At 38.5% G+C, this 18,859-nt stretch overlaps 2 protein-coding genes across 2 annotated transcripts in view; one reads left to right on the top strand and one right to left on the bottom strand.

Moving 5' to 3' along the window:
- Positions 1–201: 201 nt before the first annotated feature.
- On the top strand, positions 202–11,618 carry LOC103606449 (angiotensin-converting enzyme 2-like; the record flags this gene model as incomplete). Its single annotated transcript, XM_008591040.1, has 8 exons — positions 202–300; positions 1,367–1,489; positions 1,900–2,072; positions 3,331–3,389; positions 6,979–7,079; positions 7,589–7,705; positions 9,733–9,927; positions 11,389–11,618. Coding segments are annotated over 8 exons (976 nt in total), but the record flags the coding sequence as incomplete, so codon positions are not given.
- Positions 11,619–16,002: 4,384 nt separating this feature from the next.
- Positions 16,003–18,859, bottom strand: part of BMX (BMX non-receptor tyrosine kinase) — a 50,180-nt gene continuing 47,323 nt past the window's right edge. The window contains exon 20 of the mRNA XM_008591039.1: positions 16,003–16,451. Coding sequence (XP_008589261.1) covers positions 16,377–16,451 — 75 coding nt within the window. The 3' untranslated portion in view covers positions 16,003–16,376. The remainder of the gene's footprint in view (positions 16,452–18,859) is intronic.

Here is an 18,859-nt window from a genome sequence, read left to right as displayed (position 1 = left end):
TGTCCTGGCTAAATTAAAAAACGAAGAGATAATCACATAATGAGCTTTACTCTCTGATTTTTCACACTGTTTCTATCTCACCTGACAGCCAGTTCCAATATAAATACCATTGACTGATGAAACTGTACTAGTTGAGCCCAACTCTACCTTCTCATGAAGAGTGACCCACAGCTAATGTATCTTGTCCTTTTCTTTCCAAAGGCGAGAGATAGTCGGGGTGGTGGAACCTGTGCCCCATGATGAAACATACTGTGACTCTGCATCTCTGTTCCATGTTGCTAATGATTACTCATTCATCCGGTAAATGACAGTTTTCTTCTCTCTGTTTAACTTCTAGGGTTTGTGAACAGCTGTGCTAATGATAAAGAAATAGGGATCAACGAAGTGATAATTATAATTTTTCTATCTCCAGCCCCCATCCCCAAGCTCAGTGCAATGCTCCTCAACTTACAATGGAATTATGTCCTGACAAACCCATCATAAATTGAAAATGTCATTTAAAAATGCATTTAATACACCTAACCTACCAAACATCATAGCTTAGCCTAGCCTTCCTTAAATGTACTTGGAACACTTACGTTAGCCTACAGTTGGGAAAAATCATCTAGCACAAAAGCCTACTTTATAACTGTTGAATATCTCATATAATTTATTGAATCAACTGTACTGAGAGTGAAAAACAGAATGGCTGTATAGGGACTCACCATTAATGTATACAACTGAAAACACCATCATAAAGTCAAAAAATCATAAGTCAAACCATCATCTTAAATTAGGGACCATCTGCACAGATGACTGATTTCAATCCAATTTAACCCAACACAATTTATTGGGTTAAGTAAAACTTGCATGAGATCTTTTCCCCATCATCAAGAAATCAATAACATCACTGGGAGAAATCAAAAGTATTTTTGTTTGTATTCTCGTTACTGGCAGAGTTCATCGTGTATTGCAATAGAAACAGCATTTTTAACTTGAAGTACAAAAACATGTTCTTCACATATTAGCCCCAGATCTTGAATTTGCTGGGCTTCAGTTTATCTGTAAAATGGAAATAATGTTACTGACCTGCCATAAGAATTGATTGGCATCATTTATATGAAAGGAGTATAAATCTGTAAAATATAATACAAATGTGAGCTAACATGTAACACTAAAACTGCCTTATTTATCAGTTGACACATAAAATACAAGCACATTACAATGAGTCTATAGAGTTCACGTTTGGGTCTTTCTGGAGAAAAAGGTTTGACTGGTATCTCTTTGCTTACTTGGGCCCCAGAATTTAAATATATGCCCCAATCTGCGACTCTAATACAGTAACTAAATGTGGGACTGCTTTTATGTTTCCTTGTCTCGTGTACAGATATTACACAAGGACCATTTATCAATTCCAGTTTCAAGAAGCCCTTTGTCAAGCAGCTAACCATGAAGGCCCCCTGTACAAATGTGACATCTCAAATTCCACCGAAGCTGGGCAGAAGCTACTGTAAGAAATAGCTCACAATGTTGAACCTCTCTCTCCTACTATCCGATATTACTCATTTCCATGCCTAAGTTTGAATTTGATTTCTTTGTTCCAAAAAGGCATTTGGGGGGTCTCAAATGGTCTTCATCCACAAAGTAAATGTTGAATTTGTGGTCAGACAGGAACCTGGACCATGCAGTGGTTGGATGGGCCACCTCCTTTATCCATGTCATAACTACAGAGTTCCATTTGTACTAATTGAAAGGAAAAAGGGATTGAGGGATGAATACATCCATTAATATGCCTTATTTTCTTATCTGCCAGGAGCTAATTTAGCCAAGTCAAAGAGAAGAAATCACAGATCATAGATGTAAATATATGTACATCTGGAATCCCTCAAAAGGCCCTGAACTCCCTCTTTTTTCATGTAGCCATATGCTGAGCCTTGGAAAATCAGAACCCTGGACCTTGGCATTGGAACGTGTTGTAGGAACAAAGAATATGGATGTAAGACCATTGCTCAACTACTTTGAGCCCTTGTTTATCTGGCTAAAAGACCAGAACAGGAATTCTTTTGTGGGGTGGAACACTGACTGGAGTCCATGTGAGTATACTGAGTTGACACTTTTCCCATGGCTCCCCGTCTGCTTCCCCTAGTCTCTTTCCGCCCCAGTTTCATGAGGCCTGTGACACAACTGAGTATGTTTTTCCTCTATGTAGAACCTGCTTCTGACCCTGCTATGGTGGCAGCGGCCATTTCATGGGGCAGGAAGCACATCTGTCGAGCACCTACTATGTGCTAGGCATAGTGAAAGCTACTGTGCACACACACATACATACACACAAACACACACAGTCCTTCAAGTCTATTTTCTTAGTCCCATCTTTACAATAAAAGAGTATAACAGTCTCCAACCAACTGCACTTAAATTCTGCTCTTCAAAGACAAATAATTTTGACAATTTTAATGTTATTACCTGTTTGTTCTGGCAGTTACTTTCATATTTCCAAATAACTTGCTTATATTACTATTTCGTTATTGGCCAGTTTTAGACCCTCACTTCTGCCTACTCTTCCACTTCCAGTTTTCACTCTCTCAATAAAGCTTTATCATGACTTTTAGTGAGGCAGTTATCAATGTTTAATTATTATGCTTGCAGAGCCAAGTCAAATTCAAATTTTGCGTCCTTTCTTATGTGTCTCTTTGTCCTCGAGTTTCTACTTGCCTCAATTTTCAGCATATCTAATTTGCTATGTACATTACATTTGTTTTTTCCCCAACTATTCCAACATATCTATTCTTTTCAGCCTCATTTTTGCCTAGAGACTTCCCTCTTGGAGTCTTATATCCTCCTGTCTTAATCTGGACCACTTTTCATCCTGAGGCATTGCTTCATTTTTCTCCTGGGTCGAGTTTACTGTTTCCCCGATTCCATGTCTTCTTTCTTGGATTACCTCTTCTTTTACTGGAGCACAGCCTCTAAGTGATGGTCTAAGCAAGGGCACATGGGGTAGGAGGACCGACTGTTTCCCAAAGTGGCTTTAATCACACCCTGACTTCCACTCCCCTTGCTTTCAGCTGAGTATTCTTCTCCCATCTTCTGCTGTACCTGAATCCCAAGCAGCTCTGGGATTCTCTTGCTTTTGGGGGGCCCGTACTCCCTCTGTGTACATATTAGGCCATGGCTTTCTGTCCCTAAAAAGGCAGTTACTCTTCTCCCATTATTTCTAATTTTCCAAAAGTGTGATTATACCTTTTTAAAAATTCCTTTACTTTCATGGGATCTTGGGAGGGAGAAGGAAATAAACACCTGGTCAATCTGTCATCTGTAACGAGCAGTCTGCAACTTCTCTTTAATCAGATGCTGACCACAGCATCAAAGTGAGGATAAGCCTAAAATCAGCTCTTGGAGAAAACGCAGTGAGTATTCTGTGTGATGTATTCATTGTTTTTCAGTGTACGCTCTTCACTTAAATAGAACACAATAAGCCCTTTCCAATATGGTCTAAAGGAGGAGAGGTCACAGGGTTCTTTTCAAAACTATAAGCCCCAGATTCTGGCCTTCAGCTTTTGGGTTTTTAAAAGTGTTAACCCAGAAGAAATACATTAGAGAAAAATATCTCCAAATATGTTGAGTTTATTCAAGAATAGAAATAGGATTATAATACGGAATGCATACCATCATTTCAGGCCACAAATACATTCAGTGAGGGAAGGTAAGAGAAAGCGTTTATTGGCAAAAATAGGAGAGGCTCATGTAAACTGCTTGAGAACAGAGTTAGTTGGTTTTGGAGGCTCAAAGTCAGATTTGTCGTCAGTTCATTGATTGAGATGCCATTACTGGGCAGTTTCTTCTTGGAACATCTTATCTGAATTACTGCAGCTCTAAGGAATGTCTAATGATGAACTTTCTCGCAGAAACGCTTGTGTAGTGCAAAGCAAGAGATGCATAAGGGTGTGAAAGATGTGAAGGTGTTTCTGATGGGTTTTTAGAAGGTCTCTGGAAACATTTCTCATCTCAGACAAGCAAGCATGAACCCCCTCCTTTGTGCCTTTCCCGGCTCTATTTTGTCTAGGTCTGACAGAAAGTGATCTCATCAACTTTCATATAAGTTAACTCATTCCTTATTTGATAGGCTACGCCTACTTTTTACTTATTACCTTGAAGATCAATGAGAAAACATCTGTACCAATCCTTAAATATCAAATACCCATCCTTCCAATCGACTCTTATCACCATTATTTGTATTCCAGGAAGAGGACATGGTTATAGTTCGAGAGGTTGTTTTATTTTTAGAAGCGGTATGGTTAAGTTTTCTTTGCTTTGTTTTGCACATATATCCTGGCTTTACTCAGAGTGAGGTCCATGGACAAGCAGCATTTGAATCACCTGAAAACTTGTTAAAAATGCAGAAACTCGGGCGCATCCCTAGACCTGCTTAATCAGAACCTGTATTTTAACAAGCCTCCAACTGATTTGTATACACAGTAAAGACTGAGAGGTTCTGATTAAAACAATGCTTCTAAAACTTGGCTGCACCTTGGAGTCACATGGAACGTTTAAAAAATATTAATGTCTGGATTCCACCCCCAGAGATTCTGATTTAATTGCTCTGGGGAGTGGAGACAAGAGTTGGGCGTCAAGAGTTTTAAGAGCTCCCCCAGGTGGTCCTAATTACAGCAAAAATTTGAGAACCACTGACCTAGAGATGTATTTTGGGTTCACAAAATGTTTTACAGAAAATCATGTTACGTACCCCCTCATGTGAATTATTTTAATCAACTATTGCTCTCTCCTGAACCCTTGTCTCAGGTAATCTAGTCTGAAGAAGTAGTAGCTTTGATTGCAAAAGAGGAGAGGACAGGGTAGTCTCAGATAGATGGGGATCAAAGGCCTGGGTGGGAACATGGCACCCTGACAGCTTTGTATGTTTAAAATCAACCTGGAACTACTGGATAAAACAGACCAAGATGCTACAGAAAATTGTTGTCTGCATTGGCTAGATCCAAAGATGGTGTTCCTACCCCCTTACTCTTCCTGAAAAGTTAAATACTGTTCAAGACTCAACAATACTTTTAGTATAATTTTCATAGATAAGTCAGACATCAAGATATAATAACATATTAGGAGTAAAAGAATGAATATTTATGAAATAAATAAAAACTGGAAGTGGCCTTTCTTCCCAAACTCTGAGAATTCAAGTTCCCATTTCTGTCTTTTCTAAATGGAAATTTCTTTTTTTAATTGAAACATAATTGATTATACATATTTGTGGGGTACAGAGTTGAATATCAATACCTGTGTACAACACGTGGTGGATAATTAGTACACTCATCAAATCAGGATAATTAGTATACCCATCTTTATAAAAACGTAATCATTCTTGGTGACCCTTAACCAATTTCTCGCTAACCCTCCTCCCTATTTCCCTTTCCCACCTCTAATAACCACAGTTCTGTTCTCTCCTTTTGAAAGGTCAACATATTATTGTGATGCCTCTTTCTTTCTTATTTATTTTAGCTCCCACTTATGAATGAGGGTATGTGGTATTTCTCTCTCTGTACTTGAGTTGTTTCACTTAGAATAGTTTTCTCCGGGCTCATCCATGTTGCTGCAAATGGTAGAATTTCATTTTTATTTTTATGGCACAGTAGTATTCCATTGTGTATACATACCACATTTTCCTTATCTAATCATCCATCGATGGACATTTAGGTTGCTTCCAACTCTTGGCTATTGTAAATAGAGCTGCGATGAACATGGGAGTGCAGGTATCCCTTCGACATGATGATTTCCATTCCCTTGGTTATCTTATTTCTTAATTATTGAGTGTCCGTGGGATTATTTTTCTTTCTCTAATATTTTTATTAGCTCTTCCTTGGCCTAATAAATTTTAATTAGTCCTAGCAGATCAGGATCTTTTTTTCTTGATATTTGTCTTCATGTTCTCTTTCCATGCAGTGAGGGAGGTAAATAGTCTTCAGAGGGTTCTATGGTGTAGATTTAAGGCCAATTCACTGTGCAACAGTCTGCTTTGATGATACCAGAACCATACATCAACACACTGGGGCCAGAATATGTTCTCAGTTTGAGTTATTTTGTAGTGAAGGCCAACTGAATATATGGGATTATTTTGAAAACTCGGCCTTTAAAATTTTTAAAAATATGAAAATAATGATCAAAATATTACTAGTAACAATATTAATAATATTATTATTAGTAGTAAAGCAACCCAGCCACCCCCTCAGCCTGGGTGAAACCAAGCTGAAGTGCATATAGTAATTCTTTTGAGAAATCATTTTTTTTTTTCCCTAAAAGGGAGACTAGAAACTCAAAGCCTGTGCCATTCATTGATCTCTACCGCCAGCTACTGGAGGAAAGAGTGAATTTTTTTTTTTCTTTTCTCTCTTAACAAGTCCTTAAAGGCAATGCAAACATAAGCCTTTTGTTTAACACTGAAACACAAAAATAGATTGCCTTGCTGTTTGCAAGGTGTTATTTTTTTCTTTGAACCTCAAATTTCTTTTTCTTTTACACTTATAATACATTTCTGAGAACTTACTATAAAAATAGTAAAAGCTCAGTTTATTTGTCTACAATGTACAGACATTTTAATCAAAACTCACAACTTTTGTTTGACTCTCACCTATAAACCTGTTTTCAGGGTGTTTATTTCAGTTTACATCCAACCAAAGTAAGAGGACCAGCGAACCCAATAGTCCCTAAAGCGTGGTCTCCTGGCCGGCAGTATTAGCACCATCTGAGAGCTTGGTAGAGATGCAAAGTCTTGGGTCTCACCCCAGACTTTCTGAATCAGAAAATCTGAGGATGGAGCCCAGCACTCAGTGTTTAACTAGCCCTCCAGGTGACGCTGATGCACACTCGCATTGGAGGTCACTGACAATGAACAGCAAGAATCTGGATCATTAATAATAATGCTTGAAGACTGTCAGATTTTAAATGTGCCCTGTGATACTACTGAGCAATGTCTTTCTTCTGAATTTGCAGTACGAATGGAATGACAATGAAATGTACTTGTTCCGGTCATCTGTTGCATATGCCATGAGAGAGTATTTTTCAAAAGTCAAAAACCAGACGATTCCTTTTGGGTGAGTTGATTTGCTGGGTTCTCAAGTTCACCAACCAGCACTTCCCTTACTTTTGAGTCTGAGGAGATATTCTGCTTAAACTTTTCTTCACGTGAAACAAAGAAAAACCTCCTAATAACTTGTAAACTTTTTTGGCATTCTGAAATGTGGGCCACTCCATTTAGGGATGATTGTGGCTTATTTGACATGTAGATTGCAAGAGCATTTTGGGGGGGTACATATTTATGAGGTACAGGGTGATATTTTGGTACATGTATACATTGTGTCATAGTCAAATCAGGGTAATTGGCATAGTCATCATCTCAAACACACATCTGTGTGGTGAGAACATTCAAAATCCTCTCGTCTAGCTATTTTGGAATAGGCATCATTATTAAACAGCTCTCGATCTCTTGCTTTCTCTTCTTCAAATGTTCTCACCCAGCCTCAGCAGTGAAAGGAAAAGTCCTCATTCTCTTTACTGTGTCCTCTGTGCCTCAAGGGAAGATGTTTCTTTTGTTTCTCCACAGGGAGGGGGATGTATGGGTGAGTGATTTGAAACCAAGAATCTCGTTCAACTTCTTTGTCACTGCACCCGAAAACGTGTCTGACATCATTCCTAGAACTGAAGTTGAAAACGCCATCAGGTGACATTTTACTTACAAACAAACCGTATAAGGGTGAGGGGGTTAACCAATGCCACAACAACAATAGCTAATATTTAGTGTGCTCTTCCTGTGTGCCAGGCATTGTTCCAAGTCATTTCCATGTTTTACCTCATCCTACAAACTTGGGTTTTAATTCCAGAAGGATCCTATAGCAAGGGAATTATCTTGACTTTGGTTCTCCCAGGTGCAGGTCCTTAGACAAGCGTTTGAATGTAAGTAGTTTATTTGGGAGGTGATCCCAAGAAGTGCTAATAGGGAAATGTGGACAGAAGACAGAGAAGGGAAGGAAGGCAATAGATTACATTTATCAAACAAGTTATCACTGTGGACAACTAGAGCTCAATTCTGCTGGAAAACTCTGGGAGACCATGTAGAATGTGCACCTAAATTGTCCCATCAGAGGAGTGAGAGAGCTGGATTATTTATTTACCACCTCCAGGCAGTCATTGGTTGGGAACTGCTTCCAGGTGGCAGTAATTCCCAGGCATTTCTGGCCTGCAGGCAGGGCAGATCTTGGGACTAAGAATGCTCTCAGGCAAAGGTGCTGGCTGAAGGAAGTCTGGCTGGCATGTATGGAAAATAGTAATTGCAGAAGGGTCATGGACAGGTATTGCCATCATTTGCTATAGGGACTTTGGTGTAGGATTCACTTAGCTGCCCAAAGCCTGAGACAAGTAGGCATAGCATTCCTTAGACATTGGTTGGCCTCTACGCTAGGAGAGGGGGTTGCTATGGGCAGTGAGCGTTTAGAAGAAATAGTTTGTCCAATTTGCCTCAACTGTTTCCCACAACAGGCAGCAGGAGTGAAGAATGGATAGACCTTGTGGATGTTTCCCTTTGTCATTGAAAAAAAGCTTAATATTGTCTACGTCCATACCACCCTGAACACGCCCAATCTCGTCTGATCTCAGAAGCTAAGCAGGGTCGGGCCTGGTTAGTACTTGGATGGGAAAAAAAGCTTAATATGCCAATGCTAGTAGGAAGCTCACTAGGTGGCCATCTTGAGCTGCATCAGAGAATCCCTTTCACCTTTTGAATCACTTCTAAGAACTGCTGGGCAAGATGTGCCTAGAAAATCTGGCTTGGTTGAGGTGCATGCAATGCCCAGATACTCTCACTCACTGCCTCCCAAAGACCTGCGTCTATCTTAGAAAAAAGTGCTGGCTGAGATCTTCACGAAAGAGCCCAGCCTTCTCAGATCCCTAGCTGCAAGCTACAGGGATGCTCAAACTTTGTGTTTCCAGAATGACTTGAGATATTTTCAGGTTGAGATTGCCAAGTGTTACACGGCTAATTCTGCTTTGACCTCTCTCCCTCTGTGGTGAACTCTGATCTCCTGACCTGGACTTTACCCAAGGGTAAGAGGATCAGGTGCCAGACAGTACTTTGTTCTTCAATCCAGAATATTCTCCATTTTTCTGGGTTTTTTAAAAAAATAATCTTCATCCCTTTGCTTCCATAAAATTCAGCTATTTCTCATCCCAGTGCTAGAGAAAAAGGCCCCTTTTCTGTGTTCCTCCCCAATGCTGCCTCCAAAATGCAAGACCTTTTATTTGGAAGATAGTACTATAGAGACTTGGGGATAGGGACTGATTCATTTGCAGAAGAGGTGTATCCAATTATCCTTTTCCATTATTTGATATAAAGTCATTGTAGATATGCTCTGACAGAAGGGAAATTCTTGCCAAATATGCTAATTCTGCCTTTAAAACACAATAGTCACAAATGCACAAATGTATATGTTAACACTTGCAACTCAATTTTCTGATGAAGCTGCTGACAAACCTAATCTAGATCACAAGATATGAAAGGTACACAATTGCTGAAAACTCATATGTTTCATTGAACCTGACTATCTACTTTGACTTCTTTGTGATTTTAGGTGTACATTCTTATAGTAAGCCTTATCAAATCCTTTAGGGAACAATGATATACGGAGTAAATAACTATGCACAATTTTATTTTGCCTGAGTGTCCCTTTTGCTGTGTTTTGCTTTTGCAAACAGGATGTCCCGGAGCCGTATCAATGATGCTTTCCGCCTGGATGACAACACCCTGGAGTTTCTGGGGATTCAGCCAACACTTGGACCTGCTTACCAGCCGCCTGTCACCACATGGCTGATTGTTTTTGGAGTAGTGATGGGACTGGTAGTGGTTGGCATTGTCTTCCTGATCTTCACTGGGATCAGAGATCGAAGGAAGTAAGTGACCTTCCTAGACTTAACTATTCTAAAACAAAAAGGTGTAGGGAACACTAACAGGAACATTCACAGTATGTAGTAGGTTGTATAGGCCAGTTACTTAGTTGGACAATCTTGTACCTGAATGTTCTGATATGTCCCATAGAAATCTACCAGTTGTCACCAGCACTTTACCCTCCTAGCAAGCCCACACAGTGCGTATTCAGCCTGGGGTTTATTAACATGTCCTAGTAAACTCCATCCCAGCCACAGGATCATTTCTCTACTGCAAAGTGGCACAGCAAACTCAAGCACAGCTGATTGTCCTCACTGCTGAAACCTCCTTAGCCTAGAAGTGACCCTAGAGACTGGATTGATGATGGGTTTGAAGTGTGAAATTATTCAAGAATGAGCTCTGAGATTTCCTTCAAACTGCTACACCTTCATCCCTCCTCGGGTAGCTCAGACTCCGTGTCATCCCCTTAGTTTATGGTCAGGCACCTTTAATTCGTTCTTGAGTTGAAGACCAAAAATTCATTGAGTATTTAAATCACTAGAGACCTGATTTCTAGTCTTGCTTTGCCACTAGATTTTTTTTTTCTGATCCTGAGAAATAATTGGCTTTCATTGGGCTTATGAAATGAAGTTTAATAATATTTTATAGCACCTAACAAAACTCAATGCACACTTCAGGGTGTTTAAACATATTCTTGATTGAATCTCTACATGTGCTAGTCTATTTTGCTCAATTTTCTTCATTACAGAGAATTTAATTACCTAAAATATATTGATTTAAAACATTAGGCATTAAATAGGTAATGCATTCATGGTTAAAATTTTTAAAAAATACAAAAGGATACATAAAGAGCCTCCCTGTCACCCTTTGCCTCTAAGTTCCCTTCCTAAAGCCAACCAAAATGATCGCTTTCTTGGAGATAAGTAGCTGTATGTCCTTTTTTAGTACACAAATGTTAGCAGACTATACATGATCTTCTGCATATTCTCTTATTTCCCACATAATATATTTTAGGGATCTTTCCATATTAATTACACAAAGAGCTTCTTTCTTTTTTTTCCTGGCAACATAGTTTCCTATTTTATGTGTGGCTCATAATTAATTTTGTTAACCAGCCCTCTATTGGTGGACTTTTATGTTGTTTCCAAATGTTTGTGTTTATCAAAAAGTTACAGTGGCTTAATATAGATATTTTTCTGTGTGTGCCAATGTATCTGTATGAGAAATCCTAGCAGTGGGAAAGTTGGGTCAAAGTATCTGCACGTTTCTAATTTTGATAAATGTAGCCCTCAATAGAGGCTATACCAATTTACACTCATATCAACAACTTACGAAACTTTCTGTTCTCCTCACTCCAGCCTCTTAAACACAGGATGCCATCAAACTTTTTGATCCTCATCATTCTGGTTGGTGAAAAGTGTCCTTCTAACATCACTATATTAAGACGACTTTGTTTTATTTAACAGGAATAAACAAGCAAGAAATGAAGAAAATCCTTATGCCTCCACGAACGTTAGTGAAGGAGAAAATAATCCAGGTTTCCAGAACAGTGATGATGTTCAGACTTCATTTTAGAAAAATCTATCTTTTTCCTCCTGAGGTGATTTTATTGTACATAAATGTTAATTCTATGGTACAGAAAATATGAGATTATAAAGATGTCATTAAATATCAAAACTATGACTGTTCAGAAAAAGTTGTCCAAAGACAACTTGGTCGAGCAGAGGGCATCTTCGCTGACATTGCTTTCAGTATTTATTTCTGCCTCAGGATTTGACTTCTCTTCTGTTATCTAATTGGGATGTTTATATTAAAAAATAATAGGGAAAGTGTGTCTTTAGCCTTGTCGTCTGTTCAGGGATAATGGAAATGGAAATGTCTGTTGAGTTACTAGAGTTGAAAAAAAAAGGATATAGCATGGGAACACGTGTTGGGCCTCGTATGGAATCTGGGTGGAGCAGACTCCATACGAGGAATCTTGGAGGGTGGATGTGTGGACGGTGCCTGTGAACTGGTGGGACTGCAGGGATTGAGAATGGCACACACTGTTCACTTTAATTTAATCCAAGTGTAAAGAATGAGATGCTTTCTTCACATTAACTTAATCCGAGTGCTATAGTGATTCACTCGCAGTGATATGTTTGGAACGGACCATGCTTTCTTCAGGGCGACAGGTCTAAAGAAGAGGGAAGAATCCAGAGAGCAGGTAGAGGACATTGCCTTTTCACTTTTGAGCTGCTTGATCAACATCTCCAGGACATTACAAAACTTGCATCAGGAATCTCCATATACCCCCAGAGGATGCCTGCTAGAAACCCGCTTCCATGTTCTCTAACTGTGGAGTGAGTGGAAGTTCCAAATGAATGTTCACCCTCTGAAGTGGGTACCCTATCTCTTAAATCTTTTTTATTTGCCCACAGTGTCTGAGTAGTGCTGAGCACAAAGCAGACACTCAATAAATACTTCCTGGATTTACATACTCCTGTGGTCTTATGTGCTAGGGCTTCTGTCCTTTCTGTCTGTTTTTCACTTCAATGGACAAAGTTGTTGTCTGACTGTCTGGGACCCTTGAGCTCTCAAACACCTTCAGATATACTAGTATCCCAAATTCTCATATTGCTTTATTGTACCAAGAAATTGTAAAATCAGTCCCAAAAGAGTTGTGTTAAGATTGTATGTACCATCATGTTAGGAACCAAAGCCATACTTCTTTTGTATTTCTCAGAGTCTCTATGCCAGTTCTGACCACAACATCTGCTACATACCTAAGATTGATTAAAACTAGATTAAATAGGTTAACATACCTAAACTCTACTCGTTAACTCACTCTATGTGGTGACCAGCATAATTTTAGATTGACATACTAATAAATTCTATATGATAATGGTAATGGTGGATCAATTAGCCAAGTCAGGGGAAGATGACTTTCACAGCCCCCTATAAAATAGCCTCAAGACAACTAAATCAGGCTGGATCATTTGAGGCTCTTCAATGTCTTTTAATTACCTGATATTCAAGTAGCAAAGATAGAGTTCTTTGTCTTTTCATGAGATCCATGCCACTCCGTTCAAGCCTCCTCATCACCATCTGCATCACCATCGTGCCTTTCACTGGGCCCACAGCTTGAGGCAACATACGACTGCATTTCCTCTTTGGCCACACACCCATTTCATTGACACCTTTGTCTTTTATTTTGTGTATGTCCCATCTTCAATAAATCATGATAATCTGCCAAGCTACTGTTATCTAAACGTCCCTTGTAATAGCCACATTCTCTATATGAAGTTCCCAATCCTTGTCTTAATTCAACACAGTGCAAGAATACTCTCTATGGGAACCAATTTCATCAACAAACACCTTCAAAAGAGCCTCCCCAGCCATGGACCGATGGGCATGTAACACAATCTCCAGCTGTAACACAAAAATTAGGAAAATCTGCTCATTTCCATAACTTAATTTTGGGGTTTTTACCAGCACAGTCCTCACTCTGCCCACCAGGTGAAGCTTGTGATCCTTCTCTGACAGGATGGAGACTCTACAAAGGGGGCATCCAGTACCTGGGCCTAGGATGGGAGTTGGCAAGCTATTGCCAAAGGGACAAATCCTGCCCATCACCTGTTTTTATATTGCCTATGAACTAAGAATGACTTCTACATTTTTAAATGGTTTGGGAAAAAGTACAATAATATTTTATAACACATGCAAATGATATGAAATTCAAATTTCAGTGTCTATAAATAAAGTTTTATTGGAACCCAGTCAACCCATTCATTTTTATAAGGTCTTGGTCTGCTTTGACACTACAAAGCAGAATTGAGTAGTTAATGTAGAGATGGTATGGCTGACAAAGCCCTTTATAGACGAACTTTGCAGATCCCTGGGCTATAAGGAAACAAGGATTAAATAAAATTACAAGTATGTAAGGGCCACTGTGGAGCTCAGAGACTCGAGGAACATTCATTCGTGAAATCTGAACCCATTCACTAAGTGTTTCCATCCGGGGAATTTAACTGTTTCTTTTGGGGTCAGGGATTGGGTTGATAGGAGATGTAATCCATCAGAAAGGCAGGTGCTACCTTCTTCTTCCCTTCTGTCTCTCAATGAATTACTCTCCCTCATCTGAGATAAACCCTCCTTCCCATTTAGGTAAAGGTGGGGGAGTAAGTCCAATCTCTCTTCCTCATAAACCCACTTCCAAGTTAGAATCAAAATTGAGAACCTCAACTTTCTAAGTCTACTATGCTGGAATCTTTCTCTTAATTAACTCAAGTTGATATGATGCAAAATTTGCCAGATGCTCTTGACTTTGTGTTTGACTTTTGGCAGGTGAGCAAAAGCTCAGCAAGACTGGGAAGACTCTGCTGGATTTTACCTAGTAAGTACTTTATCCAAACTTGCTCAGAGACTTGCCCTTTGGTAAAGTTTGTTACCACGTTGTCTTCCTTTTTCTTCATTCCCAAGAGAGTGTAGGAAGACTCCTTGTTTAAAATATCACCAATAAACACAGTTAAACAGCATTTAAAACATCATTATGCATCTTTTAAATAGTATCAGTATTGTTCCTTTACTTGGCTTCTCCTGATTCTGATAAACCTGGAGTGTCACCTGACCTGACATTCTTGCTTGACTTGATTTTTGGAGCCTCGCTTCTGAGCAAGGCTTTGGCCTCTTTTCATAGTAAACAATTGTGTAATGTTTGAATTTTTTGCAACAAGAATGTATTATTTGTTATAAGAAGAATTATTTTTAAAAGATTAAGGATACAAAAATGAGAAGAAAGGGAGAAAACAATCTGCAAGAGGGAGACCAGAAAGACCCAGCTTGTGCACGAGATCATTCTCTGAAGGAGTTAACAGTCTGTGATACAAATCCCTGATGGATGAAATCGGAGAGCAGGAAAAGCTGGCGCCCCCACCTGACTGTGGGCCCATTGAGAAGGAGGGGTTGTGTCACTGGTTCCTTCTTTTCCCTTGGGTAGGAAAGAACCCAACATACAATAAATAAACAAATAAGCAAATAAATAAATGAATGTATAAATGACCTAGGATTATTTTAAGTTACATTTTATTATAAATTGAGATTTGCCTACCTCTGTAAAAAATAGGAGACTATTACCAAGTGTCAATTCTCTGCTGAAATAAAGGAATTGTTCATTACATGTCAAGAAACAAATAAGAGGAACATTCGAACTAGCTGGCGGGTGAGGGAGTGCGGTGAGAAAGGATATGAATGTCTCCTAAGGGAGATTATTAATGTATTCTGGAAAACAGCAGCAGGGTTTAATTGGGGGTGTCCTTTCATTGTAATAGTGCCCTCCACATAACCTTTCTCCCTTTTCGATATTATAGAAAAGATATTAAAATACTCCAACAGAGATTAAAACTGGTGGGTTCAGCAGCAGGCAGTGAAGGAGGGCATTCCCAGGAATAGTTTTAAAGCTAAAATACCTTTTAGTAATAGCCATGAGCAGCTAAAATAGTACTTCTGTGTCTTCATGTTAAGATAGAAGACCGAAATAGAAACTTCAGTTATCAAACTAGTCAGTAGTGTGAGAGATCCAAACTCAAGGATTTAAAATGATTCAAAGCAACAATGAAATCAAGTCTAGAAATAAGACCACGGGCACACTCATGTAATTTAAGATTGATAATGGCTAAGGTTAAGGGAAAAGGCATCAAATTGTACCTTAGCATCTTTTAGAATTTGTTCTATGTGAAACATATTTAATATATTATTTAATAATATTATTTAACTTTCGTTTTATATTTGTACACATGATGACATAAAGAGTCATTGTTCCAATCTGGATATCAGAGGAGAATTGTACCATCTGGATTGAATTAGAGGCCACCAAATGATGCGCCACCACATAACGAGGTCCCCTAGGGCAGTTCTGACTGAATGCATCAGTAACATCTGGGAGCCTGTTAGAAATACACATTCATAGGCTGCACTCAGACCTGCTCTATCAGAATTTCTGGGGCAGTTCCCAGGAATCTGTGTTTTAATAAACTCTCCATTTGATTCTCATGCATGCTAAAATTTGAGAACATTGACATATGAAGGCAAATGTCCACATCTCTGTACTTGATAGTATATTTAATTATCATGATGGTGGCAATATAAAGAACATCCAACAAATAATTTTTCAGTTCTGTTCATTCTTTACACATGATACACACCATCCCTAATACTGAAATCTGAAAATGTGCTTCTGCTATAGGCTGGGAAGTGTTATATTCAGAGCAGCATAAACAAAATTACAAATATGACCTAAATTTCAAGGAAATTTTTTGTTTCCTACCTTGTTTATTTCTAGATGATGTAACAGAGAACACACAGAACACTACTGAAAACTAGCTAAATTACACTGTGCCTTGCTACTTTCCATAAAAGGACTGAAAATGTTGGCCAACATTTATATTCATTCTCATTGGCACTCCTAATTTCTTCTTCAAGGCTTGTCTTTTTCCCGAAGTGGTTCAATGGAAGATAGGAGTTGCTGAAATGTGGGACGCTTTTCTGGAAGCTAAATAAAAGAAAAACCCAAGGCGTTAAATGATGAAATGTATGATTAGAAATAAAATATATAAAATATTTATGCCTCAATTCTAAAGGTAGCAACTTTTGAAATGTAGAAACACTACAGACATTTCTACTAAGGACAGGAACAAGGCAGGGATGCCGGCTGTATCTACCACTCTCAACATGATGTTGAAGGTACTAGTCAATGCAATCAAAAAGCAGAAACAATTAGAGACCCAAGAACTGGAAAAGAAAACCTGAAAGTATCTTTATTTGCATAGGATATGATTGTATACCTGGAAAACCCAAGTACCACTGATTGAACCTACCCAAATGATAAAGGAATTCACCAGGTGAGCAAGATATAAAATTAACATACAAAATCAATAGCCTTCACATACATCTACAATAACCAATCAGAAGATATCATGGGAAACAAACAAAACCATTTACAATAGCAACAACACCAAAATAAAATACTTCTAAAAAGTACCCCACAAAATGAGAAAAACTTGAAAATGCTGCTAAAAAATACAAATGTAGACTAGAACATATAAAAAAGCATCCCTTGCTCTAGAATAGGACATGTTAGTATCATGAAGATGCCAAATTTCCCAAATTAAAATATAAACTAAATACAGTCTCCTCGAAAATGTGAACGAATTTGTTTCAAGCTAAACAAATGGATTCTTTAGTTCATAGATTTTTAAAATTCACAAAAATGGCTAGGAAACTCTAATGAAGGATGAACAATACAGAGCTGCTAGCTTACCTATTATTAAAACAGATTATAAAGCCTTTATAATTAAAACAGTGTGGTGCTAGTACATGAATAGAGAAACCAAAGAACAGAAGAGGAAGTCCAGAAATAAACCCAAATACAGATGGAAATTTAGCATAATATTAGGGTGGCATTTCACCACCACTAAGGTGGGATCTCATCCCTGGGAGTAAGATGGTCTTTTAATAAACAGTGCTGCCAACGACTGTATAGTCATTTAAAACAGTATCTTTAGAGCTGTACTTTATACCATACAGCCTAACAAACACAAACTAGGTCAGGGACATAAACAGAAAATAATGAAACCATAAAAGTACTAGAGGAAAATCTGGGTGAATTCCATTATAATTTGGGCATGGGAAAGCCTATCCATGGCTCAATTTCTGGAAGCTTATAAAAGCAAATATTGATATATTCAACTATACATATTTTTTAAAAGTCTGCATGGCCAAACCAAAAAACAAAAACACACCATCAACCAAATCAAAATATAAGAGACAAACAGGGAGAAAATATTGACAATATCTCAGATAAAGTATTGATCTCCCTAATTTACAAGAGATCTTTATAACTTGATAGAAAAAAAGGGAAAAGGTATGACAGGTGGTTTTCAGAAATAAATACAAATGACTTTTAAAAATATGAAAAGAGGCTCAACCTCACTCATAATGAAAGATATACATAATAAAGCTGCATTAAAATGCCATTTTTCATCTATCAGATTGGCAACCATTCAAAAGCTTGACAATGCTCTCCACTGGTGAGGTGGCAACAGGAACTCTACTACATTGCCTGTGGGGCAACACCTATATGGAGAGGAATTCCTGCACTACTTTTTTTGTAAGAAAGAAAGGGAAACACACACACACATACATATGCTCATTTCTGCATAAAGAAATGCCAGAAGCATAAATCAATATCTACTGAAAATTGTGAATGTTCCTCCAATTTTTTATGGATTTGAAAAGTTGTGAAATAAAATACAAAAAAGGAGGAAAACTCAAAATCTACAAACTGCTCACTATATGCAGAATCTTTAACTGGATATTGTCCCCATGCAAACCCCTCTTCATGAATCCTGCCACAACTCACACACTTTTATGTGCCCATCTGATGGCACAGTCATATTCCCAGGAGCTAGAATGGAGAGGGGTGGAGGTGCAGGGAGGTTCTGGGCTTCAAATGAAAAAGGCTTGTCTGCTTCTCTTCTTCATTTGACAGGTGACTGCAGTAAGTCTGACCCTCCAGCTCTGCCTGAGACTCCCAGACACTACAGGTGGGGTGGAGAAAGGTGGGGCAGGCTTCTATACTATTCCAAGTGCCATAGGGTGGGAAATCAAAAAGTGCCCATATTTCAGGCTATCATTTAAGGGTAAATGAGAAAATGTTGTTATGTGATGCAGTCAGCAATTCTTCCAAAAACTCCAGTACAAGAGATTAGGAACTATTTAAGGTGTGTGCATCAGTTCATTCCTAGCACCAAGTATAGTGCCCGGTGTAGGATGGTTTATATATATATACACATACACACAGGAGTACTGTATATACAATAATAATAACACATAGCACTTACTGTTTACCAGGCATCATTCTTTGGGTTTTTTTTTTTTTTTTTTTTTTTTTTTTTTTTT

This window comes from Galeopterus variegatus, unplaced genomic scaffold (assembly GCF_000696425.1).
Source record: "Galeopterus variegatus unplaced genomic scaffold, G_variegatus-3.0.2 Scaffold6596, whole genome shotgun sequence".
Classification (NCBI taxonomy): Eukaryota; Metazoa; Chordata; class Mammalia; order Dermoptera; family Cynocephalidae; genus Galeopterus; species Galeopterus variegatus.
This window is presented reverse-complemented; position numbering and strand designations above follow the sequence as displayed.